We start from the raw sequence: 20,427 nt of genomic DNA, 5'->3' as shown, positions 1-20,427 counted from the left end.
TAGCCCTGAATAGAAAAGAAAAATTTCAACAATATACAAAAAAAAAAAAAAAATGCTCTGAGGTAGGAGGAACAAAAAACATCTTTAAAATAGGAAAATTTTTAAATTTGAGTGCAGCTAACAGCATAATTAGTAATAGTTTTATTTTTAGGTCATGTTAATTGAGGCGTGGAAGGAAGTTTAAAAGCTATGTTAGGAACTCCAAACCCTTTCATTACCTTGCCTGTGACTCAGGAGTTCTTGCCTCTGCCATTTACCATAAGATATGGAAGATATGGAATCTAGTTACTGCTCTGTGGTCAAAACTGGCATCATTTGTGATATACAACATTAAGAGTAAAATGTAACCGAAAGAGAAATCAGAAATTTATGTGCTGAAGAAAATCAGCTTCTGAATTTGTTTAAAATAAAGCTCATTCCGATGGTTATAAAGGAAGCAAATACTGTAAGTCTGGGAAAACTGCCATGCATTCTCTCTGGTAAAAATATCATCAGACAGTTTAGGACATTTCCATATACTTTGCTGAAGGCAATAATATCAAGTACAAATCTGACCTGAATCCAGCAATATCAGTTTTGTAAGCCCACTGTTCTACTTTTACCATTCTATTTAAATAATAATAGTTATTCACTAATTATTTGTTGTTATATAAAAGTACATGAAAGTGTGCTGCTTAGCTGCTAGGAATTTACCCAAGGGATACAGGAGTGCTGATGCATAGGGGCACTTGTACCCCAATGTTTATAGCAGCACTCTCAACAATAGCCAAATTATGGAAAGAGCCTAAATGTCCATCAACTGATGAATGGATAAAGAAATTGTGGTTTATGTACACAATGGAATACTACTTGGCAATGAGAAAGAATGAAATCTGGCCTTTTGTAGCAACATGGATGGAACTGGAGAGTGTGATGCTAAGTGAAATAAGTCATACAGAGAAAGACAGATACCATATGTTTTCACTCTCATGTGGATCCCAAGAAACTTAACAGAAGACCATGGGGTAGGGGAAGGGGAAAAAAAAAAGTTAGGGAGAGAGCCAAACCATAAGAGACTCTTAAAAACTGAGAATAAACTGAGGGTTGATTGGGGGGGGGGGGGGGGGGGGGGAGGGGAAAGTGGGTGATGGGCATTGAGGAGGGCACCTGTTGGGATGAGCACTGGGTGTTGTATGGAAACCAATTTCATATTAAAAATTTTTTTTAAAAGGAAAAAAAAAGAAAGTATGCTTAGTATGTTTTAATTATTGCTTTCATGAAGTACTTATTTATAAGCATGTTGACTGTGTGTGTGACATTAGGAATGAATAGCCAGCATTTTGAACACTTGAGTGGATAAATACAGTATATTTATAATATTACATTAGTGAAAATGAGAGAATTCCAGCTATATAGACAACATGAATGAATTTCATAGGCAGTGATGAACAAAAGAAGCAAGCCACACAAAGAATGCCTGTAGTATGATTCCATTTACATAAAATTAAAAAATAGGGAAAATTTAACTATATTGTTTAGGAATATATACATGGGTGGTAAAACTATCAAGAAAAGCAAGGAAAAAGGCTAGTGGTTACCTCTGAGGGAGGTGGAGTTATTGCTGAGGATGGACAAATGGGGTGCTTCTGGCATGCTGGCAGTTTTAATTTCTTGACAAGGGTGATAATGTGGGGGTTTGCTTTATAATAATGTTTTAATTGTACATATGCACTTTCTATATATGTGTCACAATTTAAAAAAAATAGCCCTTGGGGCGCCTGGGTGGCTCAGTCCGTTGAGCATCTGGCTTCGGCTCAGGTCATGATCTCACGGTTGGTGAGTTCGAGCCCCACGTCGGGCCCTGTGCTGACAGCTCAGAGCCTGGAGCCTGCTGTGGATTCTGTGTCTCTCTCTCTGCCCCTCCCCTGCTCATGCTCTTCCCTATCTCTCCAAAGTAAATAAACATTAAAAAAAAAAAAAAAAAATAGCCCTTAAATGGCTACCCAGACCATACTATTTTCAGTTCTCATTTCTAATAAAAAATACTTTTGTATAACTTTTAGTTGCATTATTGAATATTGACAATACATCAGGTTCTTTGCCTTTTATTAATGTCCACTTTCATTTAAAGATAAGGAGATCTAAGAATTGGACAAATGGATCTTAACTGTTGTATATGTGAATTAGGGCACAAGCTAATACTGTAACAAGGATAATACAGTATTTTAAAATATATACCTTTTTTCTTTTGTTTTTTTTTTTGTATAAATGACATTTTATCTAGTCAGCCCAAACTACCTAGTCGCCAATCCTTGGCCAGTGGGAAGGATTAGGAATATTATACAAGGAATACAAGGAGAAAAAAAGGGGTTAATATTCAGTTTGTAACATTAAGAATAGGATTTGGGAAGACAATTTAAGAAATAGTGATTCAAAACAAAGCAAAACAGACTTTCTTCAAGTTAAAAAAATGATAAACCGATTTATAAAATAATCATCCAGTTAAATTATTATTTATTTCATTCTTTTTAAATTCACTGTGTTAACCTTAATAAAAGTGAGTTTTGTGGTTGTAGGTTTTGTGTTTTTTTTTTTTTTTTTTTTAGCAAGCCCTTGGTTTCAATTCTGCAGCTCGTGGTAATAGGGTTCAATGAGAGAGATGCAGAGGAAGGCCTGGCTGTCCGATGTGTAAATATCCCACAGGGCGTGAAAGAGGGAGGCAAACCCATGTTTTGCTGTTCTGAGCACAGTCCTCATCTCTCCCTCAGAGGCATCTCTCGTTTTCATTTGATGGGTTGCTGAATTTCTAATTCTGCACCTGCAGACATACTGAGTAATGGAGGCCTCCGTAAACACACTGGGCCTCCCCAGGCACCAGAGGACAGCTAGGCCTCCATCTGGAGACTAAATCTCCCCAAAAGTCTGAGCGTAGAAGTGAGGGATAATCAACGGAGGCACGGGGTTGTCCCCGGGGGCAGGCAGGGAGTTGAGCTAAGAGATCCGTCTCCTGCTGGACAGAAGGCCCACGTTGTCTGAGCCTCTGCCTCCAAACAGGAGTCTGGGTGATCTGACAGCAGCTGTGGGGTGGAGAGAGATGGTGGATTCTCATCAGGGATTAAGGGTATCAAGAAAGCTTCCAGGAATGTCCCTTCCCCATCTGCAATGTTTTATTTTAAGACCCAACTCAAAAGCTACTCTGGGCCACCGCCCCCAACTCTCCCAGGCAGCTGTCGGTTCTCTCCCACAGCACTCCGTTCTTCCTCTGTAACAGCAATTGGCACAGTGCCAGTAGCTAATCTGTTGAAAGATCTGTGTGCACCAAACCTAAAATCCTTGAGGCCGGAAACTTGGTCGTATCATCTTTCTTTCCTAAGGCCCTGGCACCATGTAGGCCCCTAACTAGGAGTTTAATGTTTTATTAATGAGTAAGTAAATAAAAGGTGTCACTTGGATGGCTTCATTTAATAAAGCTGGCTCCACGTGAATTTAGAAGAAAAATGACTTCTTTTTCCCTTCACTTTGGTATTCCTTCAATATTATTTAAAAAAAAAAAAAAAACCACCTTTTCATTGTATTAAAATATGGACACAAAAAGCTATAGAAAACTAGTGTGTAGTTAGAATTATTATTAGTTATTATATGGCAAACACCCATTTAATCCCCACTCAAGCCAAGAAAAAACTTTGCCAGCTTCCCCCAAAGTGCCTTGAATACTTCAAAAGTAACCACTCCCCTGACTTTTACATACTTTCATACTTAATGTTTCCTTATACAGTTGGCCCTTAAACAACACTGCTTTGATCTGTGGGGATCCACTCATATGTGGATGTTTTTCAATAAATACAATACATAACTCTAAATGTATTTTCTCTGCCTTATGATTTGCTTAACATTGTTTTTAAGTTTATTTATTTATTGGGGAGGGGGGGTTGAGGGGCAGAGAGAGAGGGAGAGAGAGAGAATCCCAAACAGGCCCTGCACACACAGCCTGACGTGGGGCTCAAACTCACAGACTATGAGGTCATGACCCCAGCCGAGACCAAGAGTTAGACAATTAACCCACTGAGCCACCCAGATACCCCAATTTTCTTAACATTTTCTTTTCTCTACCTTTTTCATTGTAAGAATATGGTACATAATACATAAAACATACAAAATATATGTTAATCGACTATTTATGTTTTTGGTAAATCTTCAGGTCGACAGTGTTAGCAGTTAGTCTACAGCTATTAGTACTTACCAGGCAGTATGGTTTAGTCTTTACCATTTTAAAATTGTTGTTACGCCTCTTAAGTCTCCTTTAATCTTCAAGTTCTGCCTCTTTCCCCTTTACTTACTTTTATCTGTTAATGAACCTGAGCTGTTTAACCTCTAGAATTTTTCCCAGTCTGAAGTTTGCTGATTGCACGTGCAGTTCAGTATGTTTCTCTGCTTTGCATCCTGTCCTTTGGGCTCTAATACTTCTGTTGAAAATGCAAGTTTGTTTCAACTTGATTGAAAGATTAGGGAACAACTGAGTGTAGTGAATCTCAGCCATGTTTATGTGCAATGTCTAGGAGAAACACCAGGGAAATGTGGAAAATGGCACCCAGCTGAACCGAGCTGCACAGGTACACACACACCTCAGACATCTCACAGGTCACCACGTATGAGCGGCATCCACCCACATCTGATGTTACAACTTGCCTCCAGTTTCAGAGGACCCTCCTCCTACCACTTCACAGTCATTCACAAGCTGCGTCTCTTCCCACGCCACTTCCAGGAACATCAGAGAGCTTTCAAGGTAGGGTGCCAAATTTATTATAGTATTTATGTGTTTCTTGACCATAAAATATATGTAACACTGTGTTACTATTTTTATCAGGCTGCTATATATTTCAGTGTGTCACTGAGGAAGGGATTTTTTTTGTACTTCATTTTTGCCATAAGTCCTATAGTTTTTATTGTATGATTTTGCATCGTGCAGAGATCTTTAAGACCATATTACATCAGAACTGGTTTTATTTCCTGCAAATTGGCAGCTGGGTCCAGAGCCTTAATCGGACTCGTGTTTTGTCCCTTTGGTGATGTGTTGTCTCCCCAGAAAGCTCATAATATCTGGTTTTCTCTGTTTTTGTGAAGTTAGTAGATACCAATGCAGCAAAAGCCTAGATCCATTATTTCACTGGGGGCAGCAAAATGGTGCTATTCTATTATTTCCTTCTCACTTATTTATTGGAATGCTTTTATAACTAGCAATTTTATCTACAATTTGGTATAGTTCATATAGGAAAGGCAAGATAAATGCTTGATTCTTTGCTCATATTTATCCATTTTTAAGATAATGAATTTGTTTCTCATCATTCCCCCAAAGATAAACTATTAGGCTTTATTTTATGATATGATATCATTATGAACTCATGGATTTAAAATATTGGTTGGGTTTCAATTATTTGCAATTATGGCTCTTTTTGAAGCTCAAATCTTTGGCCAGCAAGAGCCTCTTCAAATTGTCTCCCAAGGCCTTTGACATGACCCTAGTAAATCTTTAATAGCTTTCTTGCTATCTGATGATAGCATGACTGAACATGAGGTTCCAGGCTCATTTTGTAATTTCCTGTCCTGGAACTGGAATCTGCCATTTCTCCCAGGAGCCCTGGTTTCTTCAAGTGAGAAGTGACATTTCAAAACAACAATCTAAATGCTAGGAACGTAGAAGGCTACTAGGTTGGTCATTGTAGACCAGTTCAGTGGACAGACCTACATATGTAGATATGTACTGCATGATTTTAAACTGGTATTTCCGATACAGAATATTTTACTTATTAGCCTCTATGAATATTTCACATATTTCATTGTGTCTCCCTTCGTCCACATTGAAAATCCTAATTCTCAAGGACATACAAAATGGTGAAATTAGAGTATTCTATAATTACTTACTTTTTCCATATTACACATACAACAGTCTCAGAATAACAATATTAATAAATAATACTATCACCAGTATAATTACTGAAAATAGTTAAAGCAGTTTTTTGCATATATTCTCCCACTTTCTTCCAGCTTTAAAAAGGTACACTACAGATTCAGTCATTACGTGTCATACTCTCACCCTTTATGCCTCGCTAAATTTTAGTTTCACAAGTCACTATGATTACTGCTTGTCACCAATCCTTATGTCAAGATCTCTCTTACAATTTGTTTGTGTGAAACTCCTTTTACTGTCAATTCCTCAAGATCAGGAAGGGATCGTGACAACATTATTCTCTAAAGTTTTACATCTTGAAAAGTATGTGTGCCCTTTGTAATTCAGATTGTTTGGCTAGATATAAAATCCTTAGCTCACATTTCCTTTCCTTGAACATCATGAGTATATTACTCCATTTTCTTGTGGCATAATAATATGATGTCAAAGAATATGATAACCTACTTTGCTTTCCCTTGTAAATCACTTGCTTTTTTTGCCTACCTGCCCAAAGAATTTTTACTTTCTGAACTGTCCAATGATGTTAATAAATATGTCTTAGTGTTGGTTGTTCTGGTTTAATATTACCAGGTAGCAATGTTCTCTTTCAGTAAGTAGTGTCAAGTTTTTATACATATATATTTTTTAAGTGTTTATTTATTTTTGAGAGAGCGAGAGAGAGAGCATGCAAGCCGGGAGAAGGGCAGAGAGAGTGGGGGAGACACAGAACCTAAAGCAGGCTCGAGGCTCTGAGCGGTAAGCACAGAGCCCCAGAGCTCAACACGGGGCTTGAACTCATGAACTGTGAGGTCATGACCTGAGCTGAAGTCAGATGCTTAACCAACTGAGCCGCCCAGGCACCCCTAGTTTTTATGTATATAGTTTTACTTGAGGTATAAACATAAAATCAAATGCATAAATCTTAGATGTTCACGTTGATGCATTTTGACAGTTCGTTGTGTATAGCTGTGGAACCAACACCAAAACCCAAGATAGAACATCAAACCCTTTTAAAATTCACTACAGTTTTTTCAATATTAATTCTTAATATTTGTTCTATTCCTGTGTATTTGTTTAATTCTTTTGGGATACTTATCATCTGTATGTTGGATCTCCTCTTTATAGCTTTCCTTTTTGTCACTTTCTTGTGTTTTTTCTTCATTTCTTCTTGTTAAAAAAAAATCCCTCCTTCTACTTTTTACTTCTTTTAAGACACGTTAGTCATGTTTCTTTGGCATATGGTCCTTCTAGTTTGTTTATTTCTGAAATTTTCTTTTACTGTTAATTCTTTCCTAGTTCTGTAACCTCATGTCTAAGTTTTTTTCTAAATCTTATTTATGAGTTTTTTCTGTCTTGTATCCTATTCTCAATGTCTTCTGGCTAATCCTAAAATTTTTACAGTTTTGATCTGTTTTTTGAGCATGTTTTTCCAGTGTATTTTTATTATCCGTAGTGATGTTCCTTTACTCCTTATTCTCTTTTACTTCTTCTAATAATCCTGAAATTTCTTCTACGTAAAAATTGCCTATTTTTATGTAAAATTAGGATTGCTAAATGTTTAGAAGGAGGCGTGGTTTTAGAAGGGAGGTAGCTTTTCTACCTTCACAAAGCTCCCTCTTGTGTTGTTTTCATGTAGTGTTCAAAAGAATGGCAGCTTGCTCTTTGACATTTCCTGGCTCTGTCCCCGTTGTCCCTGTATCCTGCATGACTCTGATTCCATTCATGGCACCTCCTCCTCATTGTGGACCTGTCCTGGAAGAGTGCCCTTCCAGATCAGTTTCCAGAGTTCAGAGAGGTTAGGCTGCTCCAGCCTCTCAAATCTTACTAGGGACCCCTTGCACTCACCCACTGCTGGCTATTTTGGGGTTCTCCTGTTTTCACCTCTATTGGATGTCCTGCTTTCTCCCACACAGACCCTGACGCCATGCAGATTTCGTAGCTGTTGGTAGTTTGTCCTCATCTGTTTGTATTTAAGAATTCATGTGGATACATTGTCACCTAGTTTTGTTGTAAGTGTTATCCATGGGTTTTTAGTTTTTCTATCTACTTATGTGGTCTGTTTTTATGTTGGAATTTCAAAAAATTCAAAAACTATGCCATCACCATTACCATCTTCCCAGGATCCCCAGTAGCAGTCTTAATGGGATGATTATCAAAGTACCAAATTCTGGGTATGAGCATGGCAAATTACAAGCCTTAAAAATTTGGGGCGCCTGGGTGGCGCAGTCGGTTAAGCGTCCGACTTCAGCCAGGTCACGATCTCGCGGTCTGTGAGTTCGAGCCCCGCGTCAGGCTCTGGGCTGATGGCTCGGAGCCTGGAGCCTGTTTCTGATTCTGTGTCTCCCTCTCTCTCTGCCCCTCCCCCGTTCATGCTCTGTCTCTCTCTGTCCCAAAAATAAATAAAAAAAAAAACGTTGAAAAAAAAAAAAAAAATTAAAAAAAAAAAAAAATTATAAATTCCCTTTGACCATACAATACTGATTCTAGGAATTTGTCCTAATGGAATAATATAATTTAGCATGTTACCTCAAACACCATCTTATTTGGAGTTTGAACTGTCCAGTCTTGTTAGATTTGAATTATCAGCTGATACATGACTGACAGATTTAAAGATACAGACCTTCAAATGTTGGTCCATAAATTGACTCGCCATCATCTCCTTTTCCAGCTACTATATCTGAGAAATAACAATAAACAAACATCAGAATTTTGAGACTAAAATAGAGCATAGTAATGGTGGGGGTGTGCTTTAAACTATGATTCCACTTATACCAGTGACTAGAGTAAGTTAGAATATACATAACTGTTCAATACCTACACCATGAAAATATTACTATAACGCTTTCACTCATATTTTGTAAGCATTTTAACATTCGTGATCTTATTTTTTCCCCTGATAATAACTCTCTGAGGTAGGTTAAATTATAATGCAAAACCTTTGAAATGATGAAGTATCCAATTACAGTTGTGGCCACAATTTAAAAGGAAGAGTGTTCATAGAAATTCTGCTTGCTCCACGGGTTATTCCATAGTTCCATAGTCCATCTTGCTTTTAAGGAAAATGGAAAGATGAAACTGAGAGAATGGAATAGGAACAATAAGGTCTTTTTGGAACAGGAATAAAAATAGTCGCTGTGAAAATAATCAGTGTTCAAATTTTCATTCCTTGGAACCCTAGAATGATCATTCGTTTATTTAGCCAGTATTTTGGAAATGAAGTTCCTTTATAATATAATGAAGTGGGTATTTTTTAAAGTATTTGTTATGTCTCATTTTGCAGTATATGTACCATGTACATATTTTGCCTTAGTCAGCGCTCCTGCTATAAACATCCTCCATGCACAAGTTACTTTTTCTCTATTTACAACTAAAAGGGAAACAAAGCTGACTAATGCAAATATCAGACTCTTGGTGGAAATAAAGTTCTCTGAGCTCTGCATATCCAGCTCCCCCATCAGCCCCTCTTTACTTCTTCCCCTCTCTCATTCACCCTCCTTGAGTACAGTGTACAATGCGTATCTGTTGAAAGACTGTGCCATTTTAACTCAGTGTGAGTGATTTACCTGTATAAAAGCATGCTGTTTTTTTAACAATCAGATGCAACAGCAAGCATATGGAGATAATTTATTCAGTACAGGCATGCAGCATTTAAATTACATTCACAAAATGGGCTCAGAAGTTCACGTTAAGCCTGAAGTCTTCAACTTTCCTCCGTCTGATACTCCCCTCATGATTCACTCCAGAGCCCTCAGTACCTCTCAGGTATCTCTGAGAGTATCTCTGCAGTGGCTGAAGGCTAAATCCAGAAATGGAGAAGTTGAGGGTCCCCCAGCACCAATTCCTTCAGATCTTAGAGTTTGCTTCGCTCAGACAAATCTGCGTGTGGTTCCCCACCCTTACTAATCTCACTTGAACATCCTTTGCCCATTCCTCTTGCCCTTTTCTTCACATCTCCCAGGTAAATATTTTATATTGACACCACTTTAGTCAATACTTGAATTCAGCCTTTTATATCTTATGTTATTTCTGTACTTCTGACAAAAAATTCAGCAATGCAGAGTAGTGATTCAAAGTAAACTTGATTTATTTTATTTTATTTTATTTTATTTTATTTTTTTAACATTTATTTATTTTGAGACAGAGAGAGACAGAGCATGAATGGGGGAGGGGCCAAAGTAAACTTTAAAATCAGATGATAGGACTCCTGGATGGCTCAGTCAGTTTAAGCAAAGCATCTGACTCTTGATTTCAGCTCAGGTCATGATCCTGGTCGTGAGATCAAACCCCACGTTGGGCTCCATGCTGACATCGTGGAGCCTGTTTGGGATTCTCTGTCTCCCTCTCTCTGCCCCTCCCACTTGCTTTCTTTCTCTCTCTCTCTCTCTCTCTCTCTCAAAAAGAAAAAAGAAATAAATAAAATCAGATGATTTTGATTTAAATCTTGATGTTAGTTACCTTTTCCAAGCCTGTTTCGTCATCTGTATAGACAGGAATAATGGTAAGTGCCTCCCAGTTAATTCTGAGGACTAAACAAATACATGTTCTACTCATAGCACTTAGTGTACTGCCTGGCAGAGCATCCTGCTCATTCATCAGTGGCCATTATTTGCAGCCTTGCATGCTAATGGGGTTCATTTTCTCATTATCATCATCTTCTCCATCATTATATTTAATATGATGATGATGACTGTGATGATAAAATGTATTAAACTATATCTCAAGAGCTCCTTCAGAAGACAGTGGGCCTTATGGGAGCCACAGAGAATCTCCCCCAAAGTGGCTTCACAACTGATATCTTCTCTCACTTTGTACTTTAGAAATGAATAGAATGTATGCTTCCGGTTTATCTACTCATTTATTCATTCAGTCTTTCAACAAATATTTTTTAAGCACCTATATATAGTATACCAGGCCCCAATCTGGAACCCAGGGATAGAACAGCGAACAAAATAGATAAAATCCTCTGCCTTATGGAACTTACTTATAGTCTAGTGAAGATAAACAGACACTAAACAAATTCTCTAGGAAATATGTAGTAGTATGTCCAGTGATGAAAAGTGCTATGAAGAAAAAATAAAATACTTGATTGTAAAAATAAAAATAAGGGGCGCCTGAGTGGCTCAATTGGTTAAGCATCTGACTTGGCTCAGGTCAAGGTCTCACGGTTTGTGGGTTAGAGCCCTATATCGGGGTCTGCACTGACAGCTCAGAGCCCTCTTTGGATCTTCTGTCACCCTTTCTCTCTGCCCCTCCCCCACTATCTCTCTCAAAAATAAATAAAGATTAAAAAAACATAAAAAGAGGCTAGGAGAGCAGCAGGGAAGGAGGTGCAGAGATCTGTGTGGATAGGACAGTGGCCATTCTAAATAGGATGGTCAGGTAAGTCCTTGCTGAGATGAAGCCTGGGCAAAAATCCGAAACAGATAGGAAATTGAAGCAAGGGGCCATCTGGAGGCATAGTTGGGTGGGCTATGTCCCAGGCAGAAGAAACAGCAGAAAACCTCAGGCACAAGTATCCTTGATGTGCTTAAGAAACAGCAAGGAGGCCAGTGTGTGGAGCAGAGCCAGGGGAGATGTCAGAGGATGGGATGAGGCTGGGGGCAGTGCAGACCATGTAGGCCCTGCTGGTCCCATCGGGCAAGCCCTAGCGTCGGGAAGCATGCTTAGGCACAGCATAAAACCACATTTAGCTCCCATATTCCAAAATTCTCCGCACAGCCCTCTGGGTATCCGATATGTGAAAGGACAACGTTTATAGAGCTTGGTACTCCTGATATACCATGTCACTGAATCCTCACCACATCCTGTGATATTATAGTTTTCCCCATTTTATGATTAAGAAACTGATTCAGAGATGCTAAGTGTCTAAGTGCCAAGTGGTACACAACTTGTATGTATCAGGTGGATTTGAATCTAGTAATCAGCATTTGTTTCCAAACGTCCTTAACATTGCTGCCTCATTATTTGAAATCATGATCTGTGCATTTTACTATTTGGAAATTGTATTTCAAATAAGTAAACAAACAAGTAACATGACCTACATTTCCCAAATCTTGCTCTGGGGCTCGGGAGCGGGAGGGGGCACCTCTAACCAAAACCCAAAAATAAAACAACAAAGAACATAACATCTGAGAGCCCAGCACATAATAGGCAACACTAAATTAAGTTTCAGGAGACCCAGATATTAAGACCCACTTAACTATTAATAGTCTACCGTTGACTGGAAGCCTTGCTCATAATGTAAGCAGACAATTAACATATATTTTGTGTGTTATATGTGTTATATGCTGTATTCTTATAATAAAGTGAGTTAGAGGATACAAAATGTTAAGAAAATTATAGGGAAGAGAAAATATATTTATAGCACTGTGCTGTAAAAAAAATCTGTGTTTAAGTGGACCCCTACAGTTCAAACCCCTTACTGTTCAAGGGCCAACTATAAGTTGGTATAGCAGTATGATGAAAACTTAGGTAGACCCTAAAAACTGTATATGTTTATGTTTACTGACATAGGAAGGTATATACCATAGATAGATAGATAGATAGGTAGGGAGAGAGAGGGAGGGAGGGAGGGAGGGGAGAGAGGCAGAGAAGGAGGGAAAATAATGAGGTTAGATAACAATATGGGTGATGTGATTTCATTATAGAGAAACTGAGGGAAAATAGTTGATTTACCTACGAATGCTTGGATTAAATCTAAATTTTTCTCATCAGTCTCAGAATGTTCCAGATTGTAGAAAAATAAACATTATTAATTTAAGCCTCTGTGTATTTCATCAAATTCAAGCAAATCTCCTTACACACTAAGCCAATTATTTTTAAATTGCTGCCTGATTGTTCCCAAAAGGATACCTCCCAAAAGGCCTCGAAAATTTAATTTTGTGCTGTTAGTCAGAAACCTAGTCTGTGTGAAGTCAAAGGATTGATCTGAAAAGAAAGCAAAAATGGAGACCAAAATGCTTTCACTCTTAATTTGACTTTGTAACAACTAACATTTTTGATAAGAAAAAATTTGTTTTCCTTTCTTTTTTCAAATTCCTACCTTTAGAATGTCTTTTAAAATCACTGTATTTTCTAAGTACTCCTATTAATTTAGGTGAGCATTTAAAATTATATTTTGATTTTTTTTAAGTAGGCCCAACTGGGCAGTGTGGGGCTTGAACTCATGACCCTGAGATCAAGAGTTGCATGCTCTATGACTGAGCCAGCCAGGCCTCCCTATATTTTGATTTTAGAAATGTTCTCTTCCTGGGGCACCTGGGTGGCTCCCTTGTTTAAGCCTCTGACTCTTGATTTCCACTCAGGTCATGATCTTGTGGTTCCTGAGATCGAGTCCTGTGTTGGGCTCTGAGCTGACAGTGCGGAGCCTGCTTGGGATTCTCTTCCTCTGTCCCTGCCCCTCCTTCTCTCTCTCTCTCTCTCTCTCTCTCTCTCTCTCTCTCTCTCAAAATAAAAAAAAAAAATTTTTTTTAAATGTTATTTTTCTTATACCACTTTTTTCTAAGTGTATTTATTTTGAGAGAGAATACTCACATGCACATGCATGTGCAAGTTGGGGAGGGGCAGAGAGAGAGAGAATCCCAAGCAGGCTCCACACTGTCAGCGAGGAGCCTGATGTGGGGCTCGAACTCATGAACCCATGAGATGATGACCTGAGCCAAAATCAAGAGCTTAACCTTAACCCTTTTAATTTGGAATATTCTGGGTGACAAAACTTTAGATTGGTTTATTTCAAAACTTGGGCATTTTTAAAAAGAATATGAATATCTTAATCATTTGGCCAATAAAATACCCTTTCAATATATACAATGTCTAATATTAAATATATCTAATTCTATATGCATTTCACAAAGGTAGGTAAATACAACTTTAGACATTCTGATTTCACATTGCAATTAAATTGCATTTAAGATTTTAAACTTACCTCCTCCTTGTATCCAACCATTCTGTACTATTCGATGAAAAATTGAACCCATGTAATGTAGCTTGATGCCACGCTGAGAATACCCTGCTTTTCCTGTGCACAAGACCTGAAAATTTCTACATGTTTTGGGACATGCATCATAGTATAGCTACAAATAAAGATACAAGGTTTCAAAGATTAAATATTTAATATTTTGACAGTGACAGATTCCTACATCCATCCCCCACTTATTAAAAAATCAACAACAAAAATAAAGAAAGAAAGAACAACAAAAAAACCTCTTACCTCCAAAACCAACCTTCCAATTGGATGAAAATCAATAGAAATGTCCAAGAACACAAAACCATGCTATTAAAATTAGGGAGAAAAAGATAATGCAGGTCAATGTCTTGGAAGAAAGGTTTAGAAATGACCAAAAATACCACAAAATAATGCTTTCAGTGATAAGATTTCAAAAGCATTAACAGTAGAAAGGTAACAGCAAAGTTAAAAGACTGACTCAAAGAAGTTTCTTTTTTTTTTTTTTTAGAAGTTTGTTTCATTTGATTACATCAGATCTTTACAACCTAAATAATACACTTGTTAAAACCCTTTGGTAGGGAAGCTTTGTGTCACATTAACCTGTCACGCCAGACTGAGAACATGTAGCCTAGATATCCCCTACTGTGTAAGCTAGGTGGAGGAAGGAACGCTAGTTGGTCCCTTTGGAAAAAGAAACAGACTGGGAATTTTCTATTCTGAGTAATTCTGGGAAACATCCAATGTGATTGCCATGGATTTGGTTACTGTATGTTCTGGATTTCCAGAGTCAGCACAGATTAGCTAACCAAAGCCAGAACACATCCTTTCTGAGTGGGAAAACAGAGGCACCATATACATAGGAGGTATGGTTATCAGGGGAAGGGAAGAGAATATACTGTGCTTTCTTTGGCGTTATTTCAGTCCTGTCCTTATGTTCCCAGATGCCCCCAGCTCTTATTTTCAATTGACATCCTTTCTGGTAGAGACCAGAACATTTGTGTGACCTCGTCTAGCTCTACAGTGGAGCATCTAAAATGAAAACACCAGTCTCCATCGTGGTAGCATTAATTTGCAGAGCAGAGCACATCTAATTGGATACATTCTAGATCTTGGGCACCATTCTCATACACAAAAATGCCACCTGATTTAACAAGCTACATAACTTACCCTACCCTATTTCTTAAGAGTCTAGGAAACATAGATGAAACCAGCTTTTAGGATATCACTGTCACTACTTTATGTCACTTTAACCTTTTTTTTTTAATTAAAAGACTGCATTAATGTTATGCTATCTGGCATCCAGGAATGAAGTATTATATCCATAGCAATTATAATTTTAAGTTTTTTGTGCCTCCCAGCTTCTGTACTACAATTTCTGAGTTATAAAAGAATATTATAACTTTATTATGAGGCATAATATAGTAAACTTCATGGGCTTGGGAGAAAAGATGATATATTGGAAATTACGATTGATTGATGAAATGGGTAAGTCCATTCAGGCATCACTAAACTTCCCTCTGTGTCACTATATTATCTTTATGCAGTTGTCAAGAGTAGATAATTCTGAAAATTCTAATGAAAGAGCAAATGAGCACACTACCAGGTAATGTCACCTAGCAGCCAAACATGCAAACATAATTGTCTCCTATATCATTCCAACCCAGAACTAAACAAGTCCCTGCAGCATGAAAAAGCTCACCTCTGCACAAAAAATTTAAGGATTTTCTCTGGAATCTAGGTCCTCCTTCCTCACTGCCGTTAATTCAGGCTGTTATTATCTCTAGCCCACATTACTATAGCAGTGTTCCAAGTGGCCAACCTGCCACCAAGCTTTCCCCATTCCGCCCCGTTTTTGCCCTAAAACTTTTTCTTAAAAAGCAAAGATTATGTCATACTCTTTATGAAAAGTTCTGTTGGCTCAACTTTCTTCTAGAAAAAAATCTAACTCCTTAGTTCAGAATGGACAGTAAGTTCAACCTTTCTTTAGTGGATGTTTTTGTTCTTTTCCCCTCCTTAACATTTAAATACCTTTCCTATTTAGGGAATGTCTTACAGGGACCCACTATGCCCTAAAGACACTAAAGGGGCCAGATTCTCCCTCTCCTCACTCTGTGAGAGCCGAGCTATGGGGATATGACCTTGGCTGGATTAGTCAGGTGCTCCTGCCTGGGGCCTTGGATCTCAGGGAGTGATGCAAAGACAGCAGTTAAGAAGTAATTCTCCGTGAAGGTGGCAGTGTGAACCCAGGGCCAGTCGGGATGCAGCTGCATCGAAGTTGCACATTTCTGGGATGAGACTCAAGCCACGTTTTCCTGTTGTTTCCCAAAACCTGGTTCTCTGGCTTTCCTGCCAGTTGTGAGGTTACCAATATCCTTTCAAGGCATACCTTTTTTTTCCTTAAGTTAATCAAAGTAGTTTGGTATTGTTGGTGACTGATACTCTCATTTTCCCAGCCTCATTTCCTATTAATCATGGCCTCCTTGCTGTCCCCTGCCATTCCCTGAATATACCATGCACTTTTAGAACCTTGTCCTTTGGGACCCTTGTCCTTCTGTGAGCATTAAATTCCTTCCCATAACCCGCAGTTTCTAGTATTTTCCAAGTGCATTGTTTGTTCAGCCAGACATTCCCTGAGCTTATACTATGTTTCAGATTGTGTTTGAGGCAGTACAGTTAAGTGAGGATAAACAAAACAAGGTCTTTGCCTTTTTACAGCTTGGCACTGTAAAATCCTAGCACTGGGCCTTTCTGTGGGCACAGGCATCTATGAGCATGAAATGATCTTCAGCATGTGGTGCTTGTTGCTATAACAGAGTTTCTGAGCAGAATTACCAAGTGCTTTTACCTCTGTTGTCATTCCACCCTGATGTCTGTCTCTCACTCTCCTGGACCTTAAGCTTCATGACTGTCCTTTGCCATTGGAAACCCCCCTAGGGCCATAGCCTGCCTGGTCCAGCTCTTGCCAACTTGTCATGCTTTAAAATGTCACCTTTCGGGGCGCCTGGGTGGCGCAGTCGGTTAAGCGTCCGACTTCAGCCAGGTCACGATCTCGCGGTCTGTGAGTTCGAGCCCCGCGTCAGGCTCTGGGCTGATGGCTCGGAGCCTGGAGCCTGTTTCCGATTCTGTGTCTCCCTCTCTCTCTGCCCCTCCCCTGTTCATGCTCTGTCTCTCTCTGTCCCAAAAATAAATTAAAAAAAAAAACGAAAAAAAAAAAAAAATGTCACCTTTCTTCTCAAACTTCCCCTTCTGTTAGTGCAGTACCTCTCAGGTGTTAGAAGGTACTAATTAAAATTTTTCATACTAAGGGTGAATGGATGGTAAGCTCTACCTTCTCTGAAGCGGGGGGAGGTGTCTTTATGTTTTAAAATGGATAATCAACGCATATAAATCTCTAATGCGGAATAGAAATGTTTGAACAGGGATGCTTCCCCCGCACTCCCTGCAGTTTGCATGCTGTAAGATATGCTTGCTTTACACACCGCTGAGCCAAACCCTGTAATATTATATGTAATCCTTTGCAGTTGGATTAGAGGTCATTGAGAACTTAAAACCTAGTCTCCTACTGTTTATATTCCTTCGTTAGGATATCAGTAATTAGTGCTGAATCAATATAAATGGTCAAAGATTCCACTATTTTTCTTTAAAAATTAGTGTAACTTGCCTTGGTGTCTCTTAAGAATTTAGCAGAATAATCCACAGTAAGTGCCTCATAAAGTGCAGGGGGCTTAAAATCAACTACATCCCACATCTTGTGAGCCCATTTCTGAAGATCAAATGCATCACCCAGGAACTGATCATTAACAAAACACATCACGCAGGAAGAATACTCCCAGATCTCATTCTTGAGTTCCTATAAAGAAAAAGGATAAAAAGCTGTATTGGCAGAGGGGGAGGGGAGGCAACCAACCTTGCTAAACCCATAAGCCAGAGCTTGGGATTGACTCTATAGCCTAATCTTTAAAAAAATAATTTTTTTGCCATCTTTTAGAATTTTGTTCTCAAATAGAACTTAAGAACATTTTTAAAAATCTGACATCACTGAAAGCAAAAAAAAATGGCCTAAAAGTAGTGTTAAAAATGGTACAGTAAAAAAAAAAAAAAAAATTAACAGCACTTGGGTGGCTCAGTTGGTTAAGCATCCTATTCTTAATTTTGGCTCAGGTCATGATCTCACAGTTCGTGACTTCAAGCCCCGCACCAGGCTCTGCACTGACAGCATGGAGCCTGATTGGAATTCTCTCTCTGCCCCTTACCAGCTCTCTTTCTCTCTCAAAATATATAAACTTTAAAAAAAATTTTTTTAAATGGTACACACATAGAAGGTAGATTGTTATCTGGTAATAAAAATCTATGTGCATAGCATACTTGTTATGTTAACTTGAAAACAAAATGTAGTCTCTGGCTTCATTTGTGAAGTACATTTTACTGTGTGTATACTTGGAAAGGCTTGGAGCTCTGAGTAATACATGATTTTCAGTATCAAGGATGAAAAGAATGCTTTTTTGAGGGAGAGGGGTCAGAGTGAGGAAATGCCTCCTGGGGGGATTTCTGGTGCACCCCAGGGGCACTGAGGGAGAGAGCCCACCTTTGCCAACACTTTGAAGTGCTAAGCCCCTTAAAATGAAGCGCATTCGTGTGTTCATCCACACACTAATGGTCAACCTCCTAAATTCCAGTGTGTGGCCACTGAGTAATGCTCCCTCTGAAGAGATCTGGTTTATTATTACCCAGGGCCAGTCCTGGGAAAAGCATAAATAATTTGGGACAGCTTTTCTCAAATTTTAGCAGTCAAGCAGAATTACAGATTCCTGAGCCCCATCCAAAGTTTCTGATTCTGGAATGGGGCCCTAGAATTTGCATGTCTAACAGCATCCCAGGAGATGCTGACGTTGCTGGTCTGGAGACCGCACTTGGGGAAATGCTGTTTGGGGGAACAGCTTGCTTCAGCTTGCCAATTTGCTGCACTCCCACATCTTCTCCCAGATTTCATATCCTATTCCTGCGCCCATATCAAAACCTGGTCTGAGGAAAAGAATAAACTTGTTCATGCTGAACTATAAATTACTCATAGAGCCTGTAGGTCAAGAGTCCCTAAACTGTTTAGATTTATCAGTGTTATCACATATTATAGAATGCAGAACTTTAAAAAGGGATATTTATTTAGCCTGGGTATGGCTAATGTGGATATTTAGTTAGCCTGGTGGGAGTAAGGCAGTAGAAGAAGCACTTTACTCAGAGGCTGGGGGTGCAGATGCCTTGTCTTTGTGTGTTTTCTGAACATGAGGAGGCCTCCTCACCTGCTTCAAGTCAGTGGGCTGGACCCAGTGGTTTCTGCGGCTTCCCAGCACAGAGATATAAGATGCTGCCTTTTTTTGGAGGGGAGAGAAAGGGCTTTCCAAAGGCCCAGAAGCCATCACTAAGGGTGGCATTACATTCTGCTGAAGCATTAATTCCAGCTCAGACCTAACCTCAAGTGTGCTAAGTAAGTACTACATATGACCCAAAGCACAATGCTTACATTGAAGGACAAAAACTGGCCTGAAACAACAGAAGGTTAAGGTGACAAGTATCCAAGAGATGAGGGTGGGAGATGGGAGGAAGGAAGGATAGGCAATAAAGAATAGGTGGAAAGAAGCAGCAGTGATTATGGAGAAAGCCTCGTTCAGGCCTCGTGAGAAAAGCTGGAGGAAGAGAACACAAAACATCCCAAGGTTAGTAACCCAGGCTAAAATGGAGGGAAACTATGGAATGAAATCCACACCTATCTTTAAGAATACAGTGGGACTCTATAAGAGGAATGGGTGCAGACCACAGAGCATGAGATCATGGCTTTCCTGTAGGTGGAGAGCATGATACTGGTAGGCAGTGTAGGTAGTTTGGTGATAGAAATTTAACAACATAATTGTTTTATGTTAAGGTGACTAACTGTCCTGACCAGCTGTCCCAGTTTGTCTAGGACTGTCCCAGCTTTAGCACTGAATTCCTGCATCACAGGAAACCCCTCAGCACCAGGCAAACCGGGACCACTGGTTGCCCTAATTGTTGTAAGGATTGGAGTTAATATATACAGAAGTCAAGAGAATAGTGCCTGGCATATGACTGTGTTGGCTACTATTCTATCTGAATCCCAATTAAAATGTATTATGGCTATGAAAATGGCATGAGACTTAACAAATGGTATTCTTGACTCAGTCCTGCAGCATTTCTGTGACCGCACAGTGAAGTGGTCCCATAAAGCAACACTATGTGATAACCACAGGATCACAGGACATCCTTGTGCAACAAAGAACAGAACAATCAAAACTGCCCTGGTCAGGGGAAATGGGATTTCATCAGCCACTGGGGAGATGGAGTGGGGCAGGGAGACCAGGCGGGGATGGCAAGCAAGAAGTGTGCCCCATTCCAGGCTCGCTCCAACATGACGTATTGCTGGGCCACATACCACCTTGGAACCCTTCGTGTCACGTGTTCCAGGCAGCATTACCAGATGATCAGTGTTGGCACCCAGGAGGAAACTGCTGTCCCGGGACAAAGCCTGTTAGCCCTGGGGCCTGAGGTT

General features: G+C 39.3%; 1 protein-coding gene across 5 annotated transcripts in view; it reads right to left on the bottom strand.

The window, feature by feature from the left end:
• PPIL6 (peptidylprolyl isomerase like 6) overlaps positions 1-20,427 on the bottom strand; it is a 32,362-nt gene that overhangs the window by 7,542 nt on the left and 4,393 nt on the right. For 3 of the 5 annotated variants that reach the window (XR_008422926.1, XM_019443046.2, XM_019443047.2), the window contains 4 exons: positions 17,530-17,718; positions 14,133-14,195; positions 13,848-13,995; positions 8,544-8,600 (listed from right to left, as the gene is read on the bottom strand). Coding sequence is in view for 4 of the 5 variants with exons in the window: in XM_019443046.2 (XP_019298591.1) it covers positions 8,544-8,600; positions 13,848-13,995; positions 14,133-14,195; positions 17,530-17,718 (457 nt within the window). In the remaining variant the exon portion in view is untranslated. Of the gene's footprint in view, positions 1-2,476; positions 3,057-8,543; positions 8,601-13,847; positions 13,996-14,132; positions 14,196-17,529; positions 17,719-20,427 lie in introns of those variants that run through there. The other 2 variants (XM_053904585.1, XM_053904584.1) reach the window with 2 other exon arrangements.

This window comes from Panthera pardus, unplaced genomic scaffold (assembly GCF_024362965.1).
Source record: "Panthera pardus isolate Hobbes unplaced genomic scaffold, ASM2436296v1 HiC_scaffold_17, whole genome shotgun sequence".
Taxonomy (NCBI): Eukaryota; Metazoa; Chordata; class Mammalia; order Carnivora; family Felidae; genus Panthera; species Panthera pardus.
The sequence above is the reverse complement of the archived record's forward strand: the minus strand, read 5'-3'. Positions and strand labels throughout refer to the sequence as shown.